This window comes from Archocentrus centrarchus, chromosome 7 (genome assembly GCF_007364275.1).
Source record: "Archocentrus centrarchus isolate MPI-CPG fArcCen1 chromosome 7, fArcCen1, whole genome shotgun sequence".
Lineage (NCBI taxonomy): Eukaryota > Metazoa > Chordata > Actinopteri > Cichliformes > Cichlidae > Archocentrus > Archocentrus centrarchus.
Genome location: NC_044352.1, coordinates 8,494,353 through 8,517,211, shown reverse-complemented (window position 1 = coordinate 8,517,211; position 22,859 = coordinate 8,494,353). Strand labels below are relative to the sequence as shown.

The 22,859-nt window shown below is 39.9% G+C and overlaps 1 protein-coding gene across 1 annotated transcript; it reads left to right on the top strand.

Annotated features, from left to right (window-relative positions):
• Nucleotides 1-454: 454 nt before the first annotated feature.
• cd34 (CD34 molecule) lies at nucleotides 455-16,517 on the top strand. Its single transcript, XM_030733800.1, has 5 exons — nucleotides 455-696; nucleotides 11,806-11,862; nucleotides 12,034-12,227; nucleotides 14,248-14,388; nucleotides 14,751-16,517. The coding sequence occupies exons 1-5, from the start codon at nucleotides 615-617 to the stop codon at nucleotides 14,940-14,942; spliced, it is 666 nt and encodes a 221-aa protein (XP_030589660.1). The 5' UTR covers nucleotides 455-614; the 3' UTR covers nucleotides 14,943-16,517.
• The last annotated feature ends 6,342 nt before the right edge of the window (nucleotides 16,518-22,859 follow it).

Below are 22,859 nucleotides of genomic sequence, written 5' to 3'. Positions count from 1 at the left end.
TTTCTTCTTCTCTCAAAACTGTGTCTATGTCTTTGTACTGTGCTTTTTTTTTTCCACTTGTTTTTCATCAACAGGTCACTGGAAATGGCTCATATTTCTGCTAGAGCATCACCTGAAACCTTTCTTGAGTCTAACCACAACCACCAAATTGCAGAAATAATCCAAATAGTGCACAAACTGCACAGACTTTTTGTGAAAGAATTCAAGTATTTTCACCAGGAAACAAACCTACGACAAATAAAGTTAGGTCTGCTGCCAAATATCTCCCAATAACATCTCATTATCCCATTCTGGCCTGCTAATCATGCGCGCACACACACACACACACACACACACAGGAACACACTGAAAGAAGAAAAAAGGGAGCGTTGCTTTGGTGGAAAATGGGCAGGAGGCAGTTAGAAAGGGGGTGTGGAAAAAGCAGAGTGAGAGGCCAAAGGAGTCGAGCCATATAAAGAGAAACAGAACACAAGCCAGGCTCTATCTTTCTCATCTATCTTGCTCACTCAGACCTCACAGAAGACCCTTAGCTCTCCCACCCTCACACTCACTTTCAGTGTGAAAACACTTTTTTGCTTTGACATAATCTCACCAACTGAGTCTGACCAAAGAGGATGGCTACATCCATGTGGCGAATGAATGGACTCTGCAGAAAGATGACTGGACTTCTTGTGCTCTGCACTCTATTGCTTAGCAGTGAGTATTGTTATAAGTATTGCTTATAGTATGTTATATTCATATGTTTTTTCTCATCATAAATAGTAATTCTATCAACAGAGAGTTTTATATTGTGTGTCAAACTGAACTTTTTAGCTTTTCATTTAGTTGTGTGTCTAAAAGTCTCTATAACATTATACTCCAGCAGCACAAGTTTGTTTATGTCGTAGTAGCTTACACACTAGTTGGGGATTTACTTTGATGTGTTCCACCATGAGGTTGCACACAGATGCAAACAGGCATGGTTAGGAGTGGAGCAGCTGCAGACACAAAGGGTTTGCTCAGAAGTGCAAGCTGCTGTGCAGAATCATTATCCTTTATATCCTGCAGTGTATCTGAATGGAGCTAATAAAATCCACATCACACAGTCTCAGAATATGTAAATGTATTTTATATTATAGATAGAATAAGTGGTTTTTAGTGTAATGTTTTATGCTGGACTGTATTTAGATAGTTTGATGTGTAAGAGAGAGCTGCATGTGTGCTACATTTGACAAAGTAACCACATATCAGAGAAAAAAATAGTTCTTTCATCCATGCTCCTTACAGTAAAAGTGTGTGTGCCTTTGTGTGTACAAGTGTGCAATTATGTGGATGTATGTGGACTCACTGAGCAGTCCACTCCAAATCAGTCGGAGGCCTGATGCTAATTGCAGGGTGATGTATGGCTTGGATGATGTAGCTTCCTCGTTAGTTGTAAACCAGGTCCAGTTCTACTGTAGTTCAGCCCAGAGTAACGACTTCTGCAGAGCTGAGGCCACAGGGGCGGTAAATGTTTAGAGTGACCTTGGGAACATGAGGAGGAGTTTTCAATTCTGATAAAAAATAACTAAAGGTTAACTTTAAAAGGGAAATGAACATGGGACGGCAGAACATGATTGTAGTACAGTAAAAAGGCATACCACATACCGCCTGCATCAGCAGCCTAACAGATGGTAATTAAATTTACATGGAAATCTAATTACTCTGGGCACGCCCCGTCAACGCAGATTACTTTTTTATATGTATATAGCCCAGCATCACTAGTTACAAAGTCATCTCAAGCAGCCTTATTATTCCAACAGAATACAACTCCCTCTATCGTTTTAATACTTAAAAATCTGATAAATAATGTCAGAAAACTGATCTAATAATCAACTGTTTATTTGTGTTTAAATAATATAGGATATGCACCATAGTACGCTTTAGCCTTAGGTAAGTTCTATAAAGCTATAATGCAAACAATGTGTTTCTCATGCAGCCATTCACACACACACACACACACACACACACACACACACACACACACACACACACACACACACACACACACACACACACACACACACACACACCAGTAGTGGAGCTGCAGTAAAAGGTGCTCACTTGCCTTCATGAGCAACTTGGGGCTCAGTGTTTTGCCCAAGGACACACTGGCATGTGGACAGACCAGGGATCAAACCTGTCATTAGTGGACAACCCACTAAAGCACCTGAGCCACAGCAACCCCAGTTATTAACACTGGTGTTTGGAAACAACTCGTTTAATCTAGTTTTATTGTGTCAAGAATTTGGTTTCATTTAATTAGCTGGTTTTGTTTCCAGCCACTTATCATGATTTCAACTATGATCATCTTGCCTTTTGCTCTATTTACAAATCAGTGTTTATTTTCAATATTTAAGTCTCAAGGAGAATTCATGTTTTAAATGGAAACACAACAGCAGTGATCTTAATTAGCTTTTCAAGAAAGGCACAAACATTGCACCTTTGTCTTACATCCTAGCACACAGCTTCTGAATTCCACCTTAAGAATACCACAGTTGTGTTGTCTCATGTCTGCTGACCCACCCTAAGCTTCTTTTTTTATTTTTACCACATCCAGCAGCAGTCCTCTGATCACACAAAGCTGATACATTGTTGATGCTTGTGTCCAACTGACATTGTGATGTGACTTTGCAGAGGCATGGTCACATATTGTTCAGAAAAACAAAAAATGGAACATTTCTCACCTTACTATATGTCAATATGTGTGTGTGTGTGTGTGTGTGTGTGTGTGTGTGTGTGTGTGTGTGTGTGTGTGGTTATTTTGGCTTTTGCTTTGATAGCATTCACATGGGTCCCAGTGCTAAGTCACAAGAGACAATCTGTCACTTCATTTCTTTTGACAATACGAGCCTCTCTGATTGTAGGAATACCAGAAGTCTGGCCCTTGATGATGTCATAATTCACAGAGAGTTTTAATGTCTCTTTCTCCATCATACTTGTCTTGATCTACATAAAAAAGGCTCTTTTTTCAAGTCTTCTCCGATAAACGCAGAGCCTTGAATCAAATCTTTCATCTCGTCACATTCATTGTGGGATTGTTGTGGATCCAGGGGGTTTGATCAATGCAGTATCAGATTTAGCAGTCACTGTGACAAATTCAAATGAAGTGAGGAAGTTTATACCAAACTTCTTTTAAAAAGACAGAAAAAGACAGAACTGTGACATGAAATTATTTGTTTTTCTCTCTGATATCTGGGAACCACAAATATCAGCAAACACATTTTTTGCAAAGTCTTGGAAAGTCCCACGTCATGCAAAGTCTGTCAAAATGTGGCATTTTGACCTTTTGAATAATCCTGAATATTTTGTAATAATAGTGTATCCAGTGTCTTGGAGCATTAGATGTACAAACTGAAATGTTGGTTCTCACTTTCACGTGTTGGATGTGGGATGAACGGACAGGTGCAAAGACTTTTCATAAAGGCAAAACATTTCCAAAACAGCAAAGCATTGTGGGGTGCTTTCCATCAGCAGTGGTGAGTAGCTACTGAAACTCCAGTGAAGGGCAATCAAGATGCCAGATATCACAACACACCTATACAGAGGGTCTGGTGGCATGTGACAAACCAGCAGCGTATTGCAGAAGATGTTTTCAAAGTGTTTTGGCTTAATGGTAATGCAGTGTTGCTGCAAGAGTGCAGAGGACTATTCATATGTAGTTGAGAGGCTTTTCAAATTACATTTGTAGCTGATATATATCTTTAGGTTAGATTTTTAGGTTAGGAACAGGTTCACGCAAACTAAAGGTTGTTTAGTTTGTGGTAAAATGAAAGAGCAACAGGATAAGCTTGGATGCACCTGATTAGTTACCGATAGGCTGTTCTTAAAAGATAGCCATGCAACCATCCATTAGTATACAGCAGTGAGCTAGCACTAGCCACCCAGCTTGGTTAACAAGATGCATCCATAAAGAATATCAAATTTCATGCTGATTTTGGCCGGAGATTATTGGGCACAACAGCTGACTTCTAACAGTATCTTTTAGCACAACTAATTACTGAGCAATATGAAACAGCACCTGTAAGTCATATATGTCTTAATTATGCATAACATTAAGCATTAAAACAATTTTAAAAGGCAGGTTATATATACATATATATAAAAAAAAAGTCCCTCCATGCAGTTATCATAAGGTGGAAGTTTTTACAGAGATCAAAATAGTTTTGTGTTCCAGGCTTTAAACGTGTTTATTTCTCATGTTGGGATATCAACATCTCATCTCAGGCACTGACTTGTGTTCAGGACGAGGTTCAAGTGGCCATTCAAGGATGTTTTTGGGGGGGAGATTACTCACTTGGTTTATCAGAGCAAACATCCTTTTCACATAACCATCCTGCCTGCAAACAGATTGAGTTTATATTCTCACATCCTGGTGGCTATAATTCAGTATTTATGCAGGCGTGCAAATATGTAGCGCTGAAATGGCCAAGGACTGAAATTTTGGATGATGTCATTCATCACTTTTTTGGAGTATGTTATAAACTGGCTCTCTCTGTGTCAAGATTTCAGGGGAAAACCCAGGCTTTAAATCTGTTCTGGAGAAGGGGGGGGAAAACATCTTGTCTCATTTACTTCAGCCTGTCATCTACAATGACTGTTTCTGTTGCTAAGTCAGAGCTTCAGGCAGAGCTGAACAGACTATAACAATTGCTGCTAGAAAATACCACACTGAAAAAAAAGTTTTCACTCATGGTCGGGATACTCCAGATTTCATTAAAGTGCTTGTGTGCTTTTCCGCGTATGTGTCGAAGTGCAACGCCATCAATGCTTTTGAGTGACATATGAAGGTGGCCTTCACTGATACGAGAGGCATTAACAACAAGGTGTGATTAATTACAAAAGAAGAGCTGTAAAAATACAAGACCAATTCATTCTGAACAAGAACTCGTGAAAGATCAAAAGGTCAAGACTTAAATGCTTTAAAAAGAAAGCACCGAGCACTGATACGCCCCTGCACTCACATTTTTGAAGCTTTGTTTCTCAGACAGCAACTTTGTCCTGCCAGTGTAAACATGAGCAGAATATTGCCACTCTCTGTCTCAAGGCCTGCAGCTATTGACCAGCATTCTTTCAGTCTCAAGTTGTGATGATGAAGTTTGAGTCACGTCATCTGCTGGAGGGTGTGGGTCTTTTATGTAAGCCTTGGCAGATCGTGGTCTTATGTCAGGCTAGGGTGTGTGTCCACTTGGGCCCAATGTCATAGCTGAGGAGCCACGTGAGCTTGCAAAGAAATTAAACCTGGAGCCTGTGTTCTGTAAAACCAGCCAGTTTGCTTCAGTGATTTCTAAATGTGTGAGCCACTTTAGGCTGAATTATCTTCATTTGGAGCCAGCGCTGTTCCAAAAAAAATCATGTTAATAAAAAGAAAACAAAACCACTAACTAAATGATCATCCACGAGAAGGAGCTGGCTTCGATAAATAGATTGTCAAGCAACAATATTTACCTTGTGAAACAATCCTAATGAAAAGCAGAAGCTTTGGTGCCATTCAAATCTTCTTTTTCCAGTCACTGCTGTTCTGCTGAGATTGTTGTTCCTTGTTCTCCTGGCACCCTGCTGCAATTTTACCACTGCTAGGTTTTACCACTATAAAGAAAAAAAAAAACTCTCTTTTACTTTCTCATTTATTTTCCGCACCGGAAATTTGGCAGTAAAAGATGTCAAAAAGGAGAGAAACTCTTAATGTTTCTGCTCAGATAAAAATCAGCTCTATGTTCAACTAACGAACATCCTCAAAATGTGTCCCCCTCAGCCACCATGTATACAATTGTACATCACCTTCTATAGTTGTGTAGTGTACTGTAATATTCACTTTCTGACCTAAAAAGATTATGTAGGCAAAAGAGGAATTTTCTTTCACAAAACAAGAACTTTGAAAAAAAAAATCCACTTATTCTGCCCTACCTTGTTTTTTCATGTTGGTTTCAAACCAAAACCTAAGCAGCAAACTGACCTTACACTGACTTATGTAAAGTTATGAGGATGTCATAACATCAGTAGAAAACAATCACCACATAAAGCACATAATCTATGTTGGATAACCAGGCTGGAATGTCCTTAAAGAGGAATAAACTGTCTTCCCAGGGGAATAAAAGCTCTTAATGAGCATTCATGAGGCTTTTTTGACTGCCAGAGAAATAGCTCTTAGTAATTAATGTTCACATTAATTGTTGCACATTGTTGAAGGCATGCTTTATACATCCTAATTGAAAGCACAAGATTGCACGCCTTTACTGTTCTTAAAGGGCCTCAGTTTGGAACACCTCATTCCTTTGTAATGTATGTGTTTCTGTGAGAGTTTTCCTTTTTGCAGGAGAAACTGCAAAAGTTTAGGAATATGAAAGGTTTTTAAATTATTGCAGTTAGTTCTCTGGCTTCCTCTTCCACTTTGGCTCCCTACTCTCAGGTCTATCAAACCCAGATTGTTTAGGGCTATATGTTTCAGTCTCTGTTTTCAATCTTTCCCCTCAAAGTATCTTGAAACAGCAGCTGGAGTCAGTCCATAGATACAAAAGAGAGCAACTAGCTGCGTCTTAGAACAGCTGGTGTGTCCAGTTTCTAAGAAAATGGATGGACTGTTTTGGAAACATAGGTTTTGAGTTTCACTGCCCTGCTGAAACTATTTTAATGAGTAAATCTGAGATTGAATAAAAACAATAGTGAGTGGCTGCTATCAAGTAGTAATGTTACTTTTTTCTTTTCTTTATTGCTCAAGAGTTTTGTCAGTACTGCATCATACTTAATAGATAGAGAAAAAATAGGCTTGGGTAAAATAAAAGAAATATATACAGTATATCAGTAAGTGAAATCTTCTCATCCCGTCACTATAATGCAGACAACAGTCCCTGGCTGTATTCCAGTTGTGTGTAACAGTCGGCATTGTAATCCCACTCCAAGAGGACATGTCTGCTGATGGCTGTTATCTGTGGTCCCCAGCATGTTTGTCTCTGTAGTTCGAAGAGGTCACCGTGTACAATCTGCTGTGACGTCCACATCCTGTCATAGGATGTGGCTGGCTAACATTCCAAGCCCCCCCCCCCCCCCCCCCCCCCCCCCCCCCCCCCCCCCCCCCCCCAATGTATGTTGTGTTTTGTTTGAAAATATCAGGGGTGTGGACAGGGTGCAAAAAGTCAGCGTTTGTTATCTGTCTGTGCAGAAACAAAAATACTTCTCGTGTTCACTGGCCTGAGTGCTATATTCCTGGGATTAATAGCTTTTGAGATTTTCATTGCAACAAATAGTAATAAGCTGATTTAGTGGGGGTGGGAGGAACCGAAACATTAATTTTATGCTATGAAAAAACACTGTTCACTGGAGGTTAAGATTGTTGCAGGAACCGCTGCTATCATTGGGTTACTACTACTTTGAGGCCAGTTCAAATATCATTTGATTAAAAGAAAGAGCTAAAAAAAAAAACATAATCACAGTTTAAGAATGAGAAAAAGGGTTTAGAGCGCTTTTCAGATCTATATTTACCTTGAGGGCCTATAAGATTGAAAAGGATCACTGATTAAATTCAAAATATAAAGTAGAACTTTTCCTGATAGGAAATGGGAGTAGGAGGAGGAGAGTGAGGGGAGACTTTGAGGTCTACTCTGGACATCTGTTTAGTAAAGGAAGGAGGGTGTGGCTCATTATGACATCCAAGGTGTTGTCTCTACAGTCTGGGTGGAGATCAAATCCAAGTCCCAAGATTTAGGGCTAAGGCGTTTCTCCTTTCGCATGATGTTACTGATTTCACAGCATAGCACATATGTGGAGAGGGAAAGAGCTCCCCAAGGAGGCTTACTGCAGCTGCACCATTCGTCCCCCTCTCCAGGCCTCCTCCCCAGTCTCCCCAGAGAGGAAACAGGCCTCATCCTCAAATACCATAAGTAAAGGACTGCTGTCCTCGGCTCATGCTCTCTGACTGCAACCATTTAATCAGGTGTGACAATATTTTGTTTTTACTGCAATTTCCTGCTTCTTCCCCACCCTTCCTAAAATCAAAAGCTGGAATGGCAACCACAATGGCAGCTAGATTTCAGGAATAAAAAGGCTATGAGAGATTTTGGTTGCATGCTCAGTCATTTCCCACGGGGACACGGGAAATCAAAATATATTTATCCTCATATGTAAGCACACATACAGTGGATATATGCATAAAAGCAGGCTGTTTATTTGGAGAAAGTACAGCATTGGTGAGGGTGATAAGGTCAGACCAATTATGGTGTCTAGCAGAATCCACTCGTGGAGTTGGCTTTTTAAACTTAACACTAGCTTACCGATTTTCACTTGATCAGGGTCAAATGGAAAATTCAAAGAAAGTGCTAAAAATCTGATGCTAAAAAAGTGTGTTGTTATTGTTGCTCTCACCATTTTTTTCTATTGGACTCATCATTTTCTCAGCTGCCTTTAAATGTAGATCAAATGTCCAGACAAGCACAGGATAATATAAAAAACACTTCTCTACATTTATGAGTAGAGAAGTGTCAGTACAAGATGCTGAAGTCAAGATGCATGTATTTCCAGGAGTGGATCTGAAACCACCATTAAACTAGTGTAAAGCTTTCAAAGGCAACGTAGCTACAAATGAGTAAAATCTGTATTCTATCTCACCCTAACATGTTAGCAGATGTTTTTTAGATTGACTGTACTCCCTCCAGAGGACGTTACGCTTTTTACACGGCGTGACAATCTCCACCTTTGTGATTCTGGCGCCGTGTTCTTAAAATGATGTTGTTGCATCTGTTAGTGTATAAGGGGGAGTTGGAGGACTTTTCCCCAGTGAGGAGGAGGGGTGAAAGAAGGTTGTCTGGAAGGAAACAAAACCAAATGTAAAAATGAAAGATCTGGCTTTCATAGCAACTTTGGTCTGTAAATTGATGATAATAATGCATGGCCTTCTCCTTACCCTGTGTGATCCTGTTTTTCCTGCTCAGACTCGAGTCCTCTCTGTATTCTCAATACAGCAAGCTTATCTAAAAGTCGTGATTGATGGTGTTCAATCCAAGTTGCCAATTCAGTAATGACCTTTCACACTGTAATCCATTACTCCAAATAATCCACCACAGTCACTTGAGAAATTCTTGATGATCTCCCAAGGGATTATTATTGCTTTATTTTTGGACCTGACTACAGTGTTTACAGCGTATCTGATTTTAGGAGCTCACCAGATTCCACTGCCATTTAGAGTCAAGTACATGAAGTACAGTTGGGTTAGACTTGAGACCAGTAACTCATTACTTCAGCACCATGTGGGAAATTGTTGTAGTCCTGTAAATCTTTTCAAAGAGAACAAAGCACTCGCCAGGAGCTACATCCACTAAAATTGTCAGCAGATACAGTAGGTGCTATAAGAGACTGTGCCAAATCACATTTGTCATTTGCCAAAGAAGTTTCAACTTTTGCCAGGTTGTTTGTAATATTAAACCACAACTATAGTGTACAGCACATATTCTTTAGCTTGTGATTTAATTCTTTACATCTGGCTGCACAGCTCTTCACCTGGTAGGACAGCCAGGCCAGGAAGTCCACTTGATGTAGCCCAGTGGTGAAGAGCAAGATTTACTCAAACCCAGGGATGATATAATCAACAACATTGGCCTTACACTCTCTGAACCTATCTGAGTCTTGCTGGAGAGAGTCCAAGGTTGTGTTTATGCTGTGTTAAGATTCCCTGTGTTTGTGTTTAGACTGGAGGTCCTAAGGCTTCACGTTGAGGCTTCAGGGCCCTGGTTGGAAATATAGTGAGACTTTTCACTCAGCTGAGTTGGCTGTATCCACAGTAATGAGGTACTACTACCTATAAATGTTTGGCATGTTCCATAAAGTTTCAGTGTGTAAAGATTCCTGGATAGTGAAAAAGCATTAAACTATAATGATAAAGGGTGGGGGTGGGGGGGTGGGGGGACCTTACTGTGTATTACATTTAACACAGACTACTTAGAAAGGTGAAATGCTTCAAAAATCTTCCACTGATACTAATTATTCTAAAAAAATATCTATGGTCACGAGGCAAACTGAGGCAAACTGAGGTAAGTCAATTTGGTGGGCTGGCTATTTTTGACATATTAAACATAGCAGATTAAATCATAATTAGTTGAAGGCTCTGATAGCCCAGATTTGTGCTCCCCTTTACAAATTAAATTGTAGCGCATGACCAGCTTTGGTCAGTGTTCAACCAGTAGATGCCATTGTCAAGATAGAGCACACTGCTGGGGAGACCCACATCCTATGTCGTCCTATCTAGAGCTATAGACACGTCGTGTCGGCCATTTGCCAGCTGGGAAAAATGGTGCAAGACTACCTCTTGTTTTGGATGAAAACGTTCCAAAATCTGCTTGGCACTTACTCAGGCTGTGTTCAAATCAGCCATGTTTATCGGATTACAAACACATGCAAAACATTCAAATCCACTTTCTATAAATGTGTCTGGTGATTAACTAAATAATGATAGTGGTGCACCGAAAACATTTTCCTGTGATTACAGAATAGTTTTGGTTAGATGTTAAATTGTTTACACACTACACTGGGTTTCTTCCATGCGGAGGGGAGTGTATAAAGTTCAGGATGAATTGGATTACACCGCCACCTTACAGTAGGCGAGTGATCCCTGATGTTGCTTCATTTACCCTTAATGGCTGTAGTTACATTTCAGTCATAATATGAATATGATGCTGGACTAACTTTATCCTAAAGTTACTACATATTTGCAGATTTCTCCCTGGAGATGGATGTGTGGTCAGGTAGTCATGACCTTTTGACCTTAGCTGCTCATTTGCATATGATGCAGAGAGCTGGGCTTGAGGTTTAAATTACTAGGATGAGCTGTTCAAACCTACCCACCACCTTTCACCCTCTCTTGTATCCAAATTTCACAAATCTTTAGATAAAAACAGTGAGATTAAACAATCATCTTAAAGAATTAGCAGCAATTATAACTTTGCACTTTTTTACTTTACAGTACGTAGAGTGCATTCACTATAATGTTGGTCATTCACACTGTGAGGGCTCTGCAGACCATGGTAGTTACGTCTTGTGCTTATGAGTGTCGTGCTTTTGCTTGACTGTCTAACCATTATTTAAACGCTTTTCTTAAAGGTGGTATATATAGCTAAAGTTATTAGAATGATCAATAACATAAGCCCAGGTCACTGCTGTTGTTGTTATGTAGAGTAGGTTATTTACTGCAGTTCAGTACCAAATGAAACTGGACAGAGTTCGTCAGTGTCAATATTTGATTTTATGTCAATGCAACTGCCAGATGTGCTGCATTGGCATAACTCTGATCAGGTGTCAGAAATTCTTGGCATTTGATATCTGTGTCTCATGCCACTGCATGAGTTGGACAGAACCTGTACCTATATGTGTGAACTCAAACAACCACAAGTTAACTGCACTGCTTTTGTGGGATTTAGTACACTTTGCAACAACGGTAGCAACACACAGATCATTGACGTAATTATTGTACTTCAAGTATCTGATTGCTGTAATTTCCATCAAAAATTGTAGGCTGCTCATTTAAAATCACACTTACACTCACCTGCAATATCACTATCTCTTTTATACAACACATATGCACAAACTGTAATGCTTCATAATACCAGAACTTGTCAAGAATCATAACAGTTGAACTGCAAGTTTGAAGCAAATGCAAACAAATTGGTTCAAAATAAGGTTTGAAGACTTGTAACTTGAAGCTGTAGCTAACTTTGCCAAAGGACATAACAGTAATTTGCAATCTCTCTCTCTCTCTCTCTCTCTCTGTCTTTCTCCATATCACCTGCTCTCCCTTCCTCACAGGTGTAGTGATTTGTCAAGACACAGCAAGTGATTCACCAGTTACCGCTGCCACAACTGGTAGGAGCCTTCAAAAAAAAAAAATTTATGTTAGTTCTGAGAAAAGCACTGGATTCCTGACTTCAGGGGATTTTAGAGATTTTATTTTAAAGTGCTAATTTAAAGTTGTTTCAAAATATATACAGATACATGAGCCCTGACAAAACCCTATCTTTAAATTGTATTTTTCAGTCCCAATGGGCAACACTACTCCTTCGCATAGTGAAAGTGCACCTTCAGATGTTGGTGATGTACTCACGACCAGGATCATGACCACAAGCACAGAAAAAACTATTAATAGCATCCCAGAAACCAATGCTGGCACTGAAAAGAAAACCTTAGCTGCTGAAGGCCTAGGCAGGTCCAGCAGTGCTGAAACTCCAAAGGTAAATGCCTGCATGCATCATAATTTTTTCAACTCCTCAGCTAGTAAAACCTCTATCATCAATAAATCACACAGTACAGATTAAAATTAAACATGTTGTGCTGTATGAGATTTCAGCCAAATGAATGCAAACAGATGAGTTTGCGAGTATGAATATGTGCTATTATATGGCTTCTTTCGCTTATCCAATCTGGCTTATTGTCTCATGTGAAGTGCGGATCAGCAGGCAGCTTGGAGGACTGTGTGAGTACAATGCTTACTGACAACTATAGGTGGTGTAAAGACACCAACATTTGATTTTTTTGGCATTCAACAGAAGAGACCACAGTGATATAAGATAACCCCAGTCACTTTCTGGTGATACTTCCTTTAACCAAGAGCCTTTATCTGCACCCTTACACCTTGTGCCCAAAGGAAGTGTTTTACTCTGCAGATGAATGTGTTTTAAAGATCTACAGTTGGAAATGTTGGCCTCATGAAAGTGGATCTTTTCTCATACATTCCTCAACAGTTGTAAATCACGAGGCTGCTTTCAAAGCTGGAGACAAATGAACTGGAGAGCTAATGTTTCCACTCATGCACTCAAACAGGCGTGGCTTTTTGTTTTCACAGAGAAAAACTGCCTTTAGTACATTAGAGAACAACAGGAATATCCGATCTTTAGACAAAACTTCAGATTTGGAGGCATCTTAATACATAATACAATATAGTTACCCTTACATTGTTATAGGTCATTACTGTAACATCCAGCCAGGACCATCTGGAGAAGTCATCTGTCCAAATCAACCTGAAACTAAACATGAAATACTTTGCCAAAAGTATCTGCCAGTTAACAAATAGCTGAAAATGCACTTGGGAAAAAAAAACAAAAAAAAAAACAAAAAAAGATTATTCCCTTTAAGGAAATGTAAATGAATGGCATGACATGACACTGATAACAGAACAGCAGGTATCAGTGGATCACATTTTATAGTGCTACAGTTCTCTGCTCTGAAGAAGCGAAAATCTGTAAATCCATCACACATCTTGTTCTCCTTCTTCCATCAGTATGAAATCAATTGGTTATGTTGTTGAAATGTGTTCAAATTAAACCTCCAGCTACGGTCATGTAAGTTCAGACACAGCAGGGAATAAGACAATGCAGGATTTGATCGGTCACAAGCAGCAGATGGAGAACGGAACAGATTCCCTGGGATTGATTTTGCCATTTGAAATCAGCCCTCCTGAGTTTCTTGCTCTTTTTCTCAAAGATGTGAGTGTTACGGAAGAGTCCAGCTGTGGGCCCACTCCCAACTAACTGAAGATTCAAAGTTTTGCTCCCAGTAGTCTTCTGGGAATACTGAAAGCTGTCTGGATCACATTACAGAAGGATAAAAAGTGTTCCCAAGTTACAAAGCCTGAAGTTGTGCAATGATGATATCATTATTCAGGGTTAAAGTGGGGGAAAAGAAGGTGTGGTCAGCTGGTTTACTCAATTGCTTCTTGTCTTTAAGGCACACTAAGGCCTGTGTGAAATGTTCTGAAACACTCATTTGATGGGCGGCCCTGTGCGCTCTGTGCATGAAGAAAACTGTGCACCGAAAATGCAAGAAATTATAAAATGCCAACATTTGAGTTCACGTACAATTCAGACCCTTCTCTTCCTGTGAAAGTCATCTCACTGTACTGCACCACCACATTGTGAGCTAGTGTTTAAATCGCTTGGAGAAAAAAAAGCCCAGAGGCAGTGTAGTTCTCTACGTTTCCCTCTCACACCTTTATTTATTTTTTTGTCCAGCTATGCCAAAAACCTGTTATCTGCCCCAGCTTTAACCTGGATTACTACTTTTATATTCCCATGATTCCTAGCTTAAAATAACACAATTATCAGCACTTAACTTGCACCTCACATCATGGATGACCAAGAAAACAACACCTCTTTGTTTTCTTTTGGATTCATTTGACCAGAAATTTGTGTTTTTGACACAAATTTACATGTAACTTTTTTTAACCACACCTTGTCTTTTCAACTTTTTTTGTAGTTGGATGGTAGTGAAACCAAGTCATCTTCAGATTCTTCTGTATTTGTGGGAATACTTGTCACTGGTCTGCTTGTGGCCATTGGAATCACTACTGGTTACTTCTATTTCCAACGCCGGTCTAACAGCAAGGGAATGAAGCTGGTAAGCATATTGTACAATATACAGTAGTTGTTGCCACTGTGAGTCTTGGGTGAGGCTCATTCTGCACATTGAAAATCAAAACTGCACAAAAAAAAAAAGTGTTTGCCAAGGCTTTAATTAGGGAATGTTGCTGACCAGCAATCAGAGAGAATACACAATTAAGTTTCCTTCATTTTAACCTTTATGGATGTTTAGTCCCATAACCCAACAGCACAGCTTTTAAATAGTATAGCATTACATCTAGTGTGCATGTTTATGTAGTTTACAAGTGGGCACAGAGATGCATTTTGCTTGCTTTAACATGTTACAAAATAAAGGTGATAACAGTTGTATGATGAGCTCCACTTGTGGTCTATTTGCAGACAGATAAGGCCTTTCCAGAAGATCAGGAGAACCAGGGGGGCACTCTTGCTTCTGTGGCCCCTCTCAACCCACCTCCTGAGACCCAGGAGAAACCCAGTGTAAATGGAGAGTCCCCTGAGGCAGCCAAGACTGAGCCTCCTCCTCCCACCAATGGCCACTCCACCACCAAGACAGCAGACACTGAGCTGTGAAATAGTCCAAAAGCAATTGTAGGCCAGGAACTGCCCATCTATACACACAGACACACGTCTTATGCAAACACACCTCCTTTTCCACTCCTGCCCAATCACACAGAGACCACAGAAAAGTGGACTTTAGGGACCATAGCAATCCCTAACGTAAACATTCCTGTTGTTATATGGTCCTCTCACCTGCTCTTTTAGCTATGCGCCTCAACAAACATCAGGAAAACTAGTCTGATGATTACAATAATGGCAGAGATGAATGATGCCAATGATGACGAAGGCTCAGTTCCTGAGTTTTTGACGGCAGTCAGGATGGAGATGAAAAACAGAAGATGGTCAGTTCTGGGTGTGAAGAGAAGTCATGTTAGTATTAATCACTGCTTGCTACTATGATGACTGCAGCCTCTGGAGTCACAGCAATGCGCTGTCCAATTCAGTAGAGCCTCCGCATGTCATTTGGTTTAATGCTCCAGGCATACCTCCAACTGAAAACACAGCTAGAGCACATAAATAACATGGTTCCTTACATTAATATAAGCCATAACAGACAGACAGGAAATAGCTCACCTGGCCTTGAAATCTGTTTACAAGAACACGTTGGACTCTTGTGTGTCTGATTGAGTAGGTGGGTGAATGTGTGTGCGTGTGTGTGTGTGTGCGTGCTATGACATTCTGCATGAGTGTATTAACATGCATCTGTACTGTGCATTGACTGTATATATCCATACATGTATCTAAGCTTTCCTTGTTGATTGTACTGTATGTACATATGTGTGCTTCATGATAAGTGGGTACTTTTGATCAGGCGTTTGAGTGAATGATAAATCTGAATGTGCATGTGACATCAGCCATGAAAAATGTACAATTTTGTAAAATGAGCTGACAAAGTGATGGCTCACCAAGTTGTAGTCAGTCCCCATGGGTGGAGCACAACCAGTACTGACCATGGCATTAATTACAAAGCCAAAAGGCCTCTTTACTGACTGTTTAACTGACAATCTCACAGAGACTTTAGACACAGAGCCTCCTTATGTCAGCTATGTCCTTCCATTTGTCAGTATTATTCTCTGTCCAGTACTGTATATACTTGTGTTTATTCTGTGTATCTATACTTGTAATGCTCATTCTATGGGTCAAGATTTTTATTTCAAAGCTTATGTTGTGTTTAGGTATATACCTTTCCCACCATCATGATATTTTATCTGGGTCACATAACATACATAAATGAATTTAGAAGCAGAGACTTACAGTCATAGCCCCTGAATCAATTTCAGCATCTAATGACCCAAATATGATTTTTTTTTTTTTTTTTCCAGTAAAAATACAGGAAACACCAGTTTTCCTGGACATGCCTGTCTAAACACAAAATGGAACTGTAGTAATTTTCTGATAACAAAAACAAAAAAATACTACTACTACTACTACTACTACTACTAATAATAATAATAATAAATCTGATACACAACCGGGATATCTCACATTAATCTTTCTTTTGATCCATCTTGTATTTTACCATTACCACCAATATTCCAGTGTGACTGTTTAATTTCACTAGCACCCTGTACTTAAAATTGGATTTAGCATGACAAAAAGAATAAATAATATTCTATGAATTTTTCTGTTTTCGGCGTATTTTGTTTTTTTCAAAAAAACAAAAAAAAACATGAGTGTGAGTTTGAAGAGCAGTACAAAACTACAGAAAAACTGTACACAGAAATGCATACAACCACATACATACATCTGTGATCTAACACACGTGGAATTCCCATACAGCGCATAAGGTCCACAGCTGGTTTACATAAGCAGCAGCAGTGACATCACTTCAATCTGTTTTGTCTTTAGCAGCTTGGGTGGGGCAGCAAAAACATCCACCAGCTGTCTTGTTGAATGGCTTAGGACATGTTCATGAGCCAAAAGTCAATCCAAAGCCAACACCATCATCATCATGGTCATGTACATATACTTTATGTATTTATATTGTTGATACAGTATTTAAAATATTGTACTCATGTATTGCATGTTCCCCTCCACCGTATGTGACAGTGAGGCTATTTTTCCCCATGCATTTACACCCTTCTTCCATCACAAGATCAGGCCCCATGTGAATACCTACCCTGCCCCGCCCCTCTTCACAGCCTAAAGGAAAATATGTCCTCAAGGCCATTTAGCAATGCTGTAGGACAACCCTGTTGTCACATTAGGTCACAATATAAAGCCAGCAAGAAGCACATACCATCAACTCAAATATATTGAGCTAAATGTGGTCTACAATCTGAGACTGGCCATCTGCTGGACAGTGCCAAATTAAAAGGTGTAAATCCCAGCGGATGTTTAAAGTGCTGTATATGTGTAGTCAGACATGCATCCCTGTTATTTGAAACCCACTTGATGCTATTTTACAAAGTGTCTACTTTAAAGAAACAGAATCCACCCATGTGAAAATACAGCATTTTTACTGGAACTACCAAGGATGCGGATGCAGTAAAGCAGACTTTGTTCTAGAAAAAAACGTATCTTTTTTATTCCATCTTTTTACTTGTGTTAACACTAAAAAAAAAAATTACATATTTGCGCAGAAAAAACACAGATAATCTGAAAAAATGGGCAAGAAACATCATTACTGCCTGAATTACCAGACACATCATATGGTAAGTGAATCCAAATGCCGTTCCAGCCTTGAATGTTATCGGCCCCTGTGCCGCTGCAGAGTATCGCCTCAAATCTTCGGAGCCACACCTTTTGTTCAATGTCACATAAGTCCCCTAGTGCCAAGCTTGCTCCCTTTGCATCTTTCATCCCATCCAAATCTTGGTCACTCCACCCTCTCCTCCTGCATCTGGCCAAGAGTAGTGTATGTATGTTGGAAACTGGAATTACAAACTAAATTCAACTGGTTGTTAGTACAACTAAAGTCACACCAGCACAGTTACAGCTGCCAAATACGTCATGTTTTCCCTCCGTCTTAAAGCTCAGCCCTTCTAAACTCCTTAATGGTAAGATAATATTGAGTGAAATGAGAGGGTTGGAGGAAAAGGAGATCACTCAGGAGACTTAGTGGGACCCTGAGGTCAGAAGGTGTGACCTGCATACTGAGCATGTCGTGAAAATTAAAGATTGATGAATGTAAAAGTTCATGAAAAGGTCACTGGAGTGCCAGGGTGGTAATAGAAAAATCAACTCTTTCATCATACATAATATATTTTTATAAGATTTTGCCACATTATTACATGGAGCCATCCAAAGTTAGGCAACATAAATCATTTTTCTACAAACCAGGAATAACTGTAAGTTGGAGTCACCGCTCTTCAAGGAGAAAATACAATTAAAATGCAGCTTGCTTCATGTCCGGAACATTATGCTGATACAGTAAAATATTGATATTCTCTTTTATTTTGGATTCATTTATTAAATTCTAAAAGAAAAAGCCTTTACTAAAGAACAAATTATTTATATCAGTGAAGCAGAATGTTGTGCATTTCACTAATAACGGCTTACATCTGCAATAACAGATGTAACGATTGGGGGTTTTAAAAAAACAAACAAAAAAACAAGCAAACTGCAAACACTTCATTGATGCAGTATTATCTTTTTAATTTAATGTCCAATTAATGTCCAATTCAGCAACACTGGCATTCATTTGGAGTCACATTTACACCCGTTCATGAAACGTAGGTGTTGCAGCAAGTGCTTTTAGAAAACCTTCCATCTTCTTATCCTATTCAGGGTGTGTGTGTGTGTGTGTGTGTGTGTGTGTGTGTGTGTGTGTGTGTGTGTGTGCTGTCATAGGGCAAGCTACACCCTGTCGATGGGCAATGGGCAATTTAGAGGGACCAATTAACCTAACCCCATGTCTTTGGACTGTGGGAGGAAACTGGAGTACCCGGAGGAAACCCACGCAGACACAGGGAGAACATGCAAACTCCACAGAAAGGTCTGGGCCAAGGCTGATTCGAACCCAGACCAAATCTAGCTGTGAGGCGCAGTGCTAACTACCACACCACCGTGGTGCTTGGTTAACTTTTTGGTTGGTTAACTTTATTTAAAATGAACATGTCCCCGTGAGATCCAGATGTATGCTGATACTTCTTAAGAAGTGCATTAACTGGGGCAAGCTACTGTACACATACTTGTGTTAACACTTCGTCATTTGGTCCAAGGTTAGCACAGCTTTTTTTTTGCTGAAAACAGCTGCCTGCTGTCAGAGAGACACTGCTGGGATTGGTTTTGTTCTCATCCACTAGTGTGGATTATTATTATTACTATTGAACAAATCCCCTCAGAGCAAAGAGTTTACCAACCAAAACTCCAGCTGACTACTTTTTTGTCTGCATTTGTACCAGAGTATACACATTTCAAATACTTTATGCTGTAATTATACACTCACTGGACACTTAATTAGTTACAACTAGCTAGTGCTGGGTTAGAAGTCCCTTTGCCTTCAGAACTGCCTTTTGTGGAATAGATTCAAAGAGTTGCTGGAAACATTCCTCACAGATTTTGATCCGTACTGACACGACAGCATCACACAGTGGCTGCAGATTTGGCGGCTGCGCGTCCATGATGCGAATCTCCTGCTCCAACACTTCCCAAAGGCCCTCTACTGGATTGAAATCTGGTGACTGTGGAGGCCATCTGAGCGCAGCGAAGTCAAGAATCCAGCTTCAAGCGATTCGAGCTTTGTGACATAGTCATCCTGCTGGAAGCAGGTGGGTATACTGTGGTCATAAAGAGATAGACATGGTCAACAACAGTACTCAGATAGGCTGTGCTGTTTCAGCAATGCTCAGCTGATACTACCCATTGTGTTCCAAAAAATATTCCACCACACCCTTCCACCATCAACACCACCAGCCTGAACTGTTAAAACAAGGCAGGTACTTCGTGTTGTTTACTCCAAATTCTGACCCTACCATCTGACCCAGCAAAAATCAACACTCATCAGACTGGGCAACATTTTTCCCGTCTTCTATTGTCTTCTATTGTCCTGTGTGAATTCTCCCCTCAGTTTCCTGTTCAGGACTAGCACAAGGTTGTCCAAGTGTTGTTTATTCAGAGAGGCTCTTCTGCATACTTTGGTTGCAGCAAGTGGTTATTTGAGTTACTGTTGCCTTCCTATCTGCCAGTTCCAGCAGTTGACCCATTTGCTGCCTTTGTGACATTCTGAAACATCATCAAAAATTTAGCAACTGTTGCCTGACAGTCAAACAGCAATAAATTAAAAAAAAAAAAAATTTTAGAAAATCAATGAATCAAAAGTACCAAATACAGTTAGAAAGGGTGTGAATGGATGTCTAAACGTGACAGGAGGAAGTGACAGAAACGTGCCCCACTTTAACATGTTGGTATGATTTATGTTACTGGCGTCTTAGTAGCGGGGAAAGGGCCACAGCAATGCATGGCAACAGGAGAGAAACCTAAAATTCTTGAGCATAGTTTAAAAAAACATGCATCATGGGAAATGTGCTATGCAGTTTCGAAGCTGGGATCCACATTAAGGGAGGTGTTCTTCTCAAGACAAATATGGGGCTCCCCTGAATAATGTGTGCATATGTGTGTCATAAGGGACCGACCACACTGTCATGTACATTGCTCTCCAATCAGCAAACTCAAAGGCAGTTTTTAATCAGTTCTTCATAAAAGTCAGTAATACTAAAACACCATTTGAATCTCAAACTACGGCTTCTTGTGATGAGTGGGATTAGATTATTCCTTTATGTAAACTCTTTTTAAGTCATCTCTAGGTATTACGATGGATTTGTCTGTGGAATTGTGGTGCATTTTAAAAGTAATGAATTCAAACTGAAAAGGTGAAATTTCACATTTTGTCTCCATAGAAACTTAGACAACATGTAACAACGGAAACATTAATTGATATTCCATCTGTTTCCTGCAAATCTCTCTGTGATGCTGTCCTCTATTACCAACATCTGCTGTAGGAAGCGATCTCGAAAACACTGCCTCTTGTTTCCAGTGATGTAACTATCCAGCAGGCACATCACACCCTTTAGTAAACTGTAGTAAGCCTCAATGCAGCTGATTGTACTAGAATGATCACTTATAAAACCAGTTACGAGTTTACAAAATCACTGCTCCAGACAAATTGCACAGTAACCCTACATTATCAGTCTAATTTATTAGGCTAATAAAAATCCCCCATTTTAGCCTCAAAATACTTCTCAGCTGCCCACTATCAAATTGGTGTATACAGAAGCAACTGGCTTGCATCAGGCACGGTTCCAAACTAGAGGAAAGTGTGCACAGGAAAGTGAAGTGAATGTGAAATTGTTGGGTTAGGATGCCCCCTGCTGTGGCCTTTGGGCCAAACTGCAAACTCAAAGTGAAAAACAGGGAAAGCAGATTATTTTCTCTCGCTCTCTCTCTCTCTGTGAACAACAGGCCTGCTAAACACAGCTACTGTTGCTGCTCACCTTCAGGTCAGCTCATTCTTTAGTCTACAAATAGATGAGCAATTTTTCCAAGCATAATGTTCACAGACGTGTGGCCAAAGGTGAAGGGACAGCAGGATTTGAGCCTAATGTCAGCAGAAATGTTCTTCACTGATGCCTTGGCACTTGAGGTAACTGAGCCGACTGGAGTCTGAGGATAAAATAATGTTAAAGTTAATTACTGTTCATAGATTCCATGAAGGGAAACTGAGCTCCGGATGAGATGGTGGAGTGGCTGGGGAGAGGGAAGCCTGGGCTGCTCTGCTTAGGCTGCTGCCCCCGGATAAGTGGAAGAGAATGGATGGATAGATGGATGGATGGAAACTGAATGTAAAAAGTAACAGTTATACAAAAATGCAACCACAAGGATTTGAACCATATTATATATAAATGCCTCATATTTAATAAGTTCAGAGGCTGGAATAGTAAGTCTATCTTGAATATGTAATTCTCTGCATACAAAATGAAGCAATGAAAAAAATATTAAACACTGTATGCACCAAGTGTACCTGATACGAGTGCTTAGATGTAAATATTTATAAATAAATCAGGAGATAAGGAGGTTGTCATAAATGTTTAGCATGTTTAGCATTCAATAAAAAATACAGGGATTCAAAAATATTTATTGAATCACTTCCTGAATTAACTGCTGAATGTGCCATAATAAGTGACACAGTAGCTGATCCTTTCTTTGGTTCAACCTACACTGGAGGGTTTCACAGCAGTAACAGTGCTTTTCAGATCCACCACATCTATATTTTTGTCTCGGTCTGGACTTTGACTTTGACTAGGCACTCCAAAAGCTTAAGTTTTATTCCTTTTGAGACATTCAGAGGTGAATGTGCTCTTATGCTTGGGCTCAGTGTCGCTGTGCATTACCCAACTTTGCTTGAGTTTCAGCTCACGGACTGATGACCTGTCACCTACCTCAAGGATTTTCAGAGAGAGAACAGAATTCATGTTTCCCTGAGTTATAGACAATCCCCCTGGCCTTGAAGCAGTAAAGCATCCCTACAGCATTACATTGCCACCTCCATGTTTGATGGTAATCATGTTCTGTTTTTTGGAATGTTATGTTTGATTTACACAAGTCAAAATGACACCCCTTTCTACTGAACAGTTTAAATTTCAATCACTCAGGGCATAGAAGATTCTCCAATTTTTGAGGAATTTTGGAAGAGCAGCCACTAATGGGAAAATTCATTTCTGTTTGTAGATAATGTTTCTGTCTGTAGCAGGGACGGCCCGAGGCATAGGCGACATATGCGGCTGCATAGGGCCCCCTGTCCACCAGGGGGCCCCCAAGCTCAACTACATTTGTGATTAAAATTTTTTTTTTTTTTTTTTTTTAAACATGCCAGTGGCCCAGAAGAAAGAAGAAACAATCACAACCCTCCAAATTTGTACAGTTGTAACAACACTAATTTAATGAGTAGGCCACTTGCTGGCTGACTGTATCAGTCTGCATTCACGTAGT

Coding starts and splice junctions, on each gene's coding strand:
- cd34 (XM_030733800.1), top strand. CDS start 615: ATGGCTACATCCATGTGGCGAATGAATGGACTCTGCAGAAAGATGACT. Junction 697..11,805: donor CTGCACTCTATTGCTTAGCA/GTGAGTATTGTT, acceptor CCTTCCTCACAG/GTGTAGTGATTTGTCAAGAC. Junction 14,389..14,750: donor ACAGCAAGGGAATGAAGCTG/GTAAGCATATTG, acceptor GTCTATTTGCAG/ACAGATAAGGCCTTTCCAGA.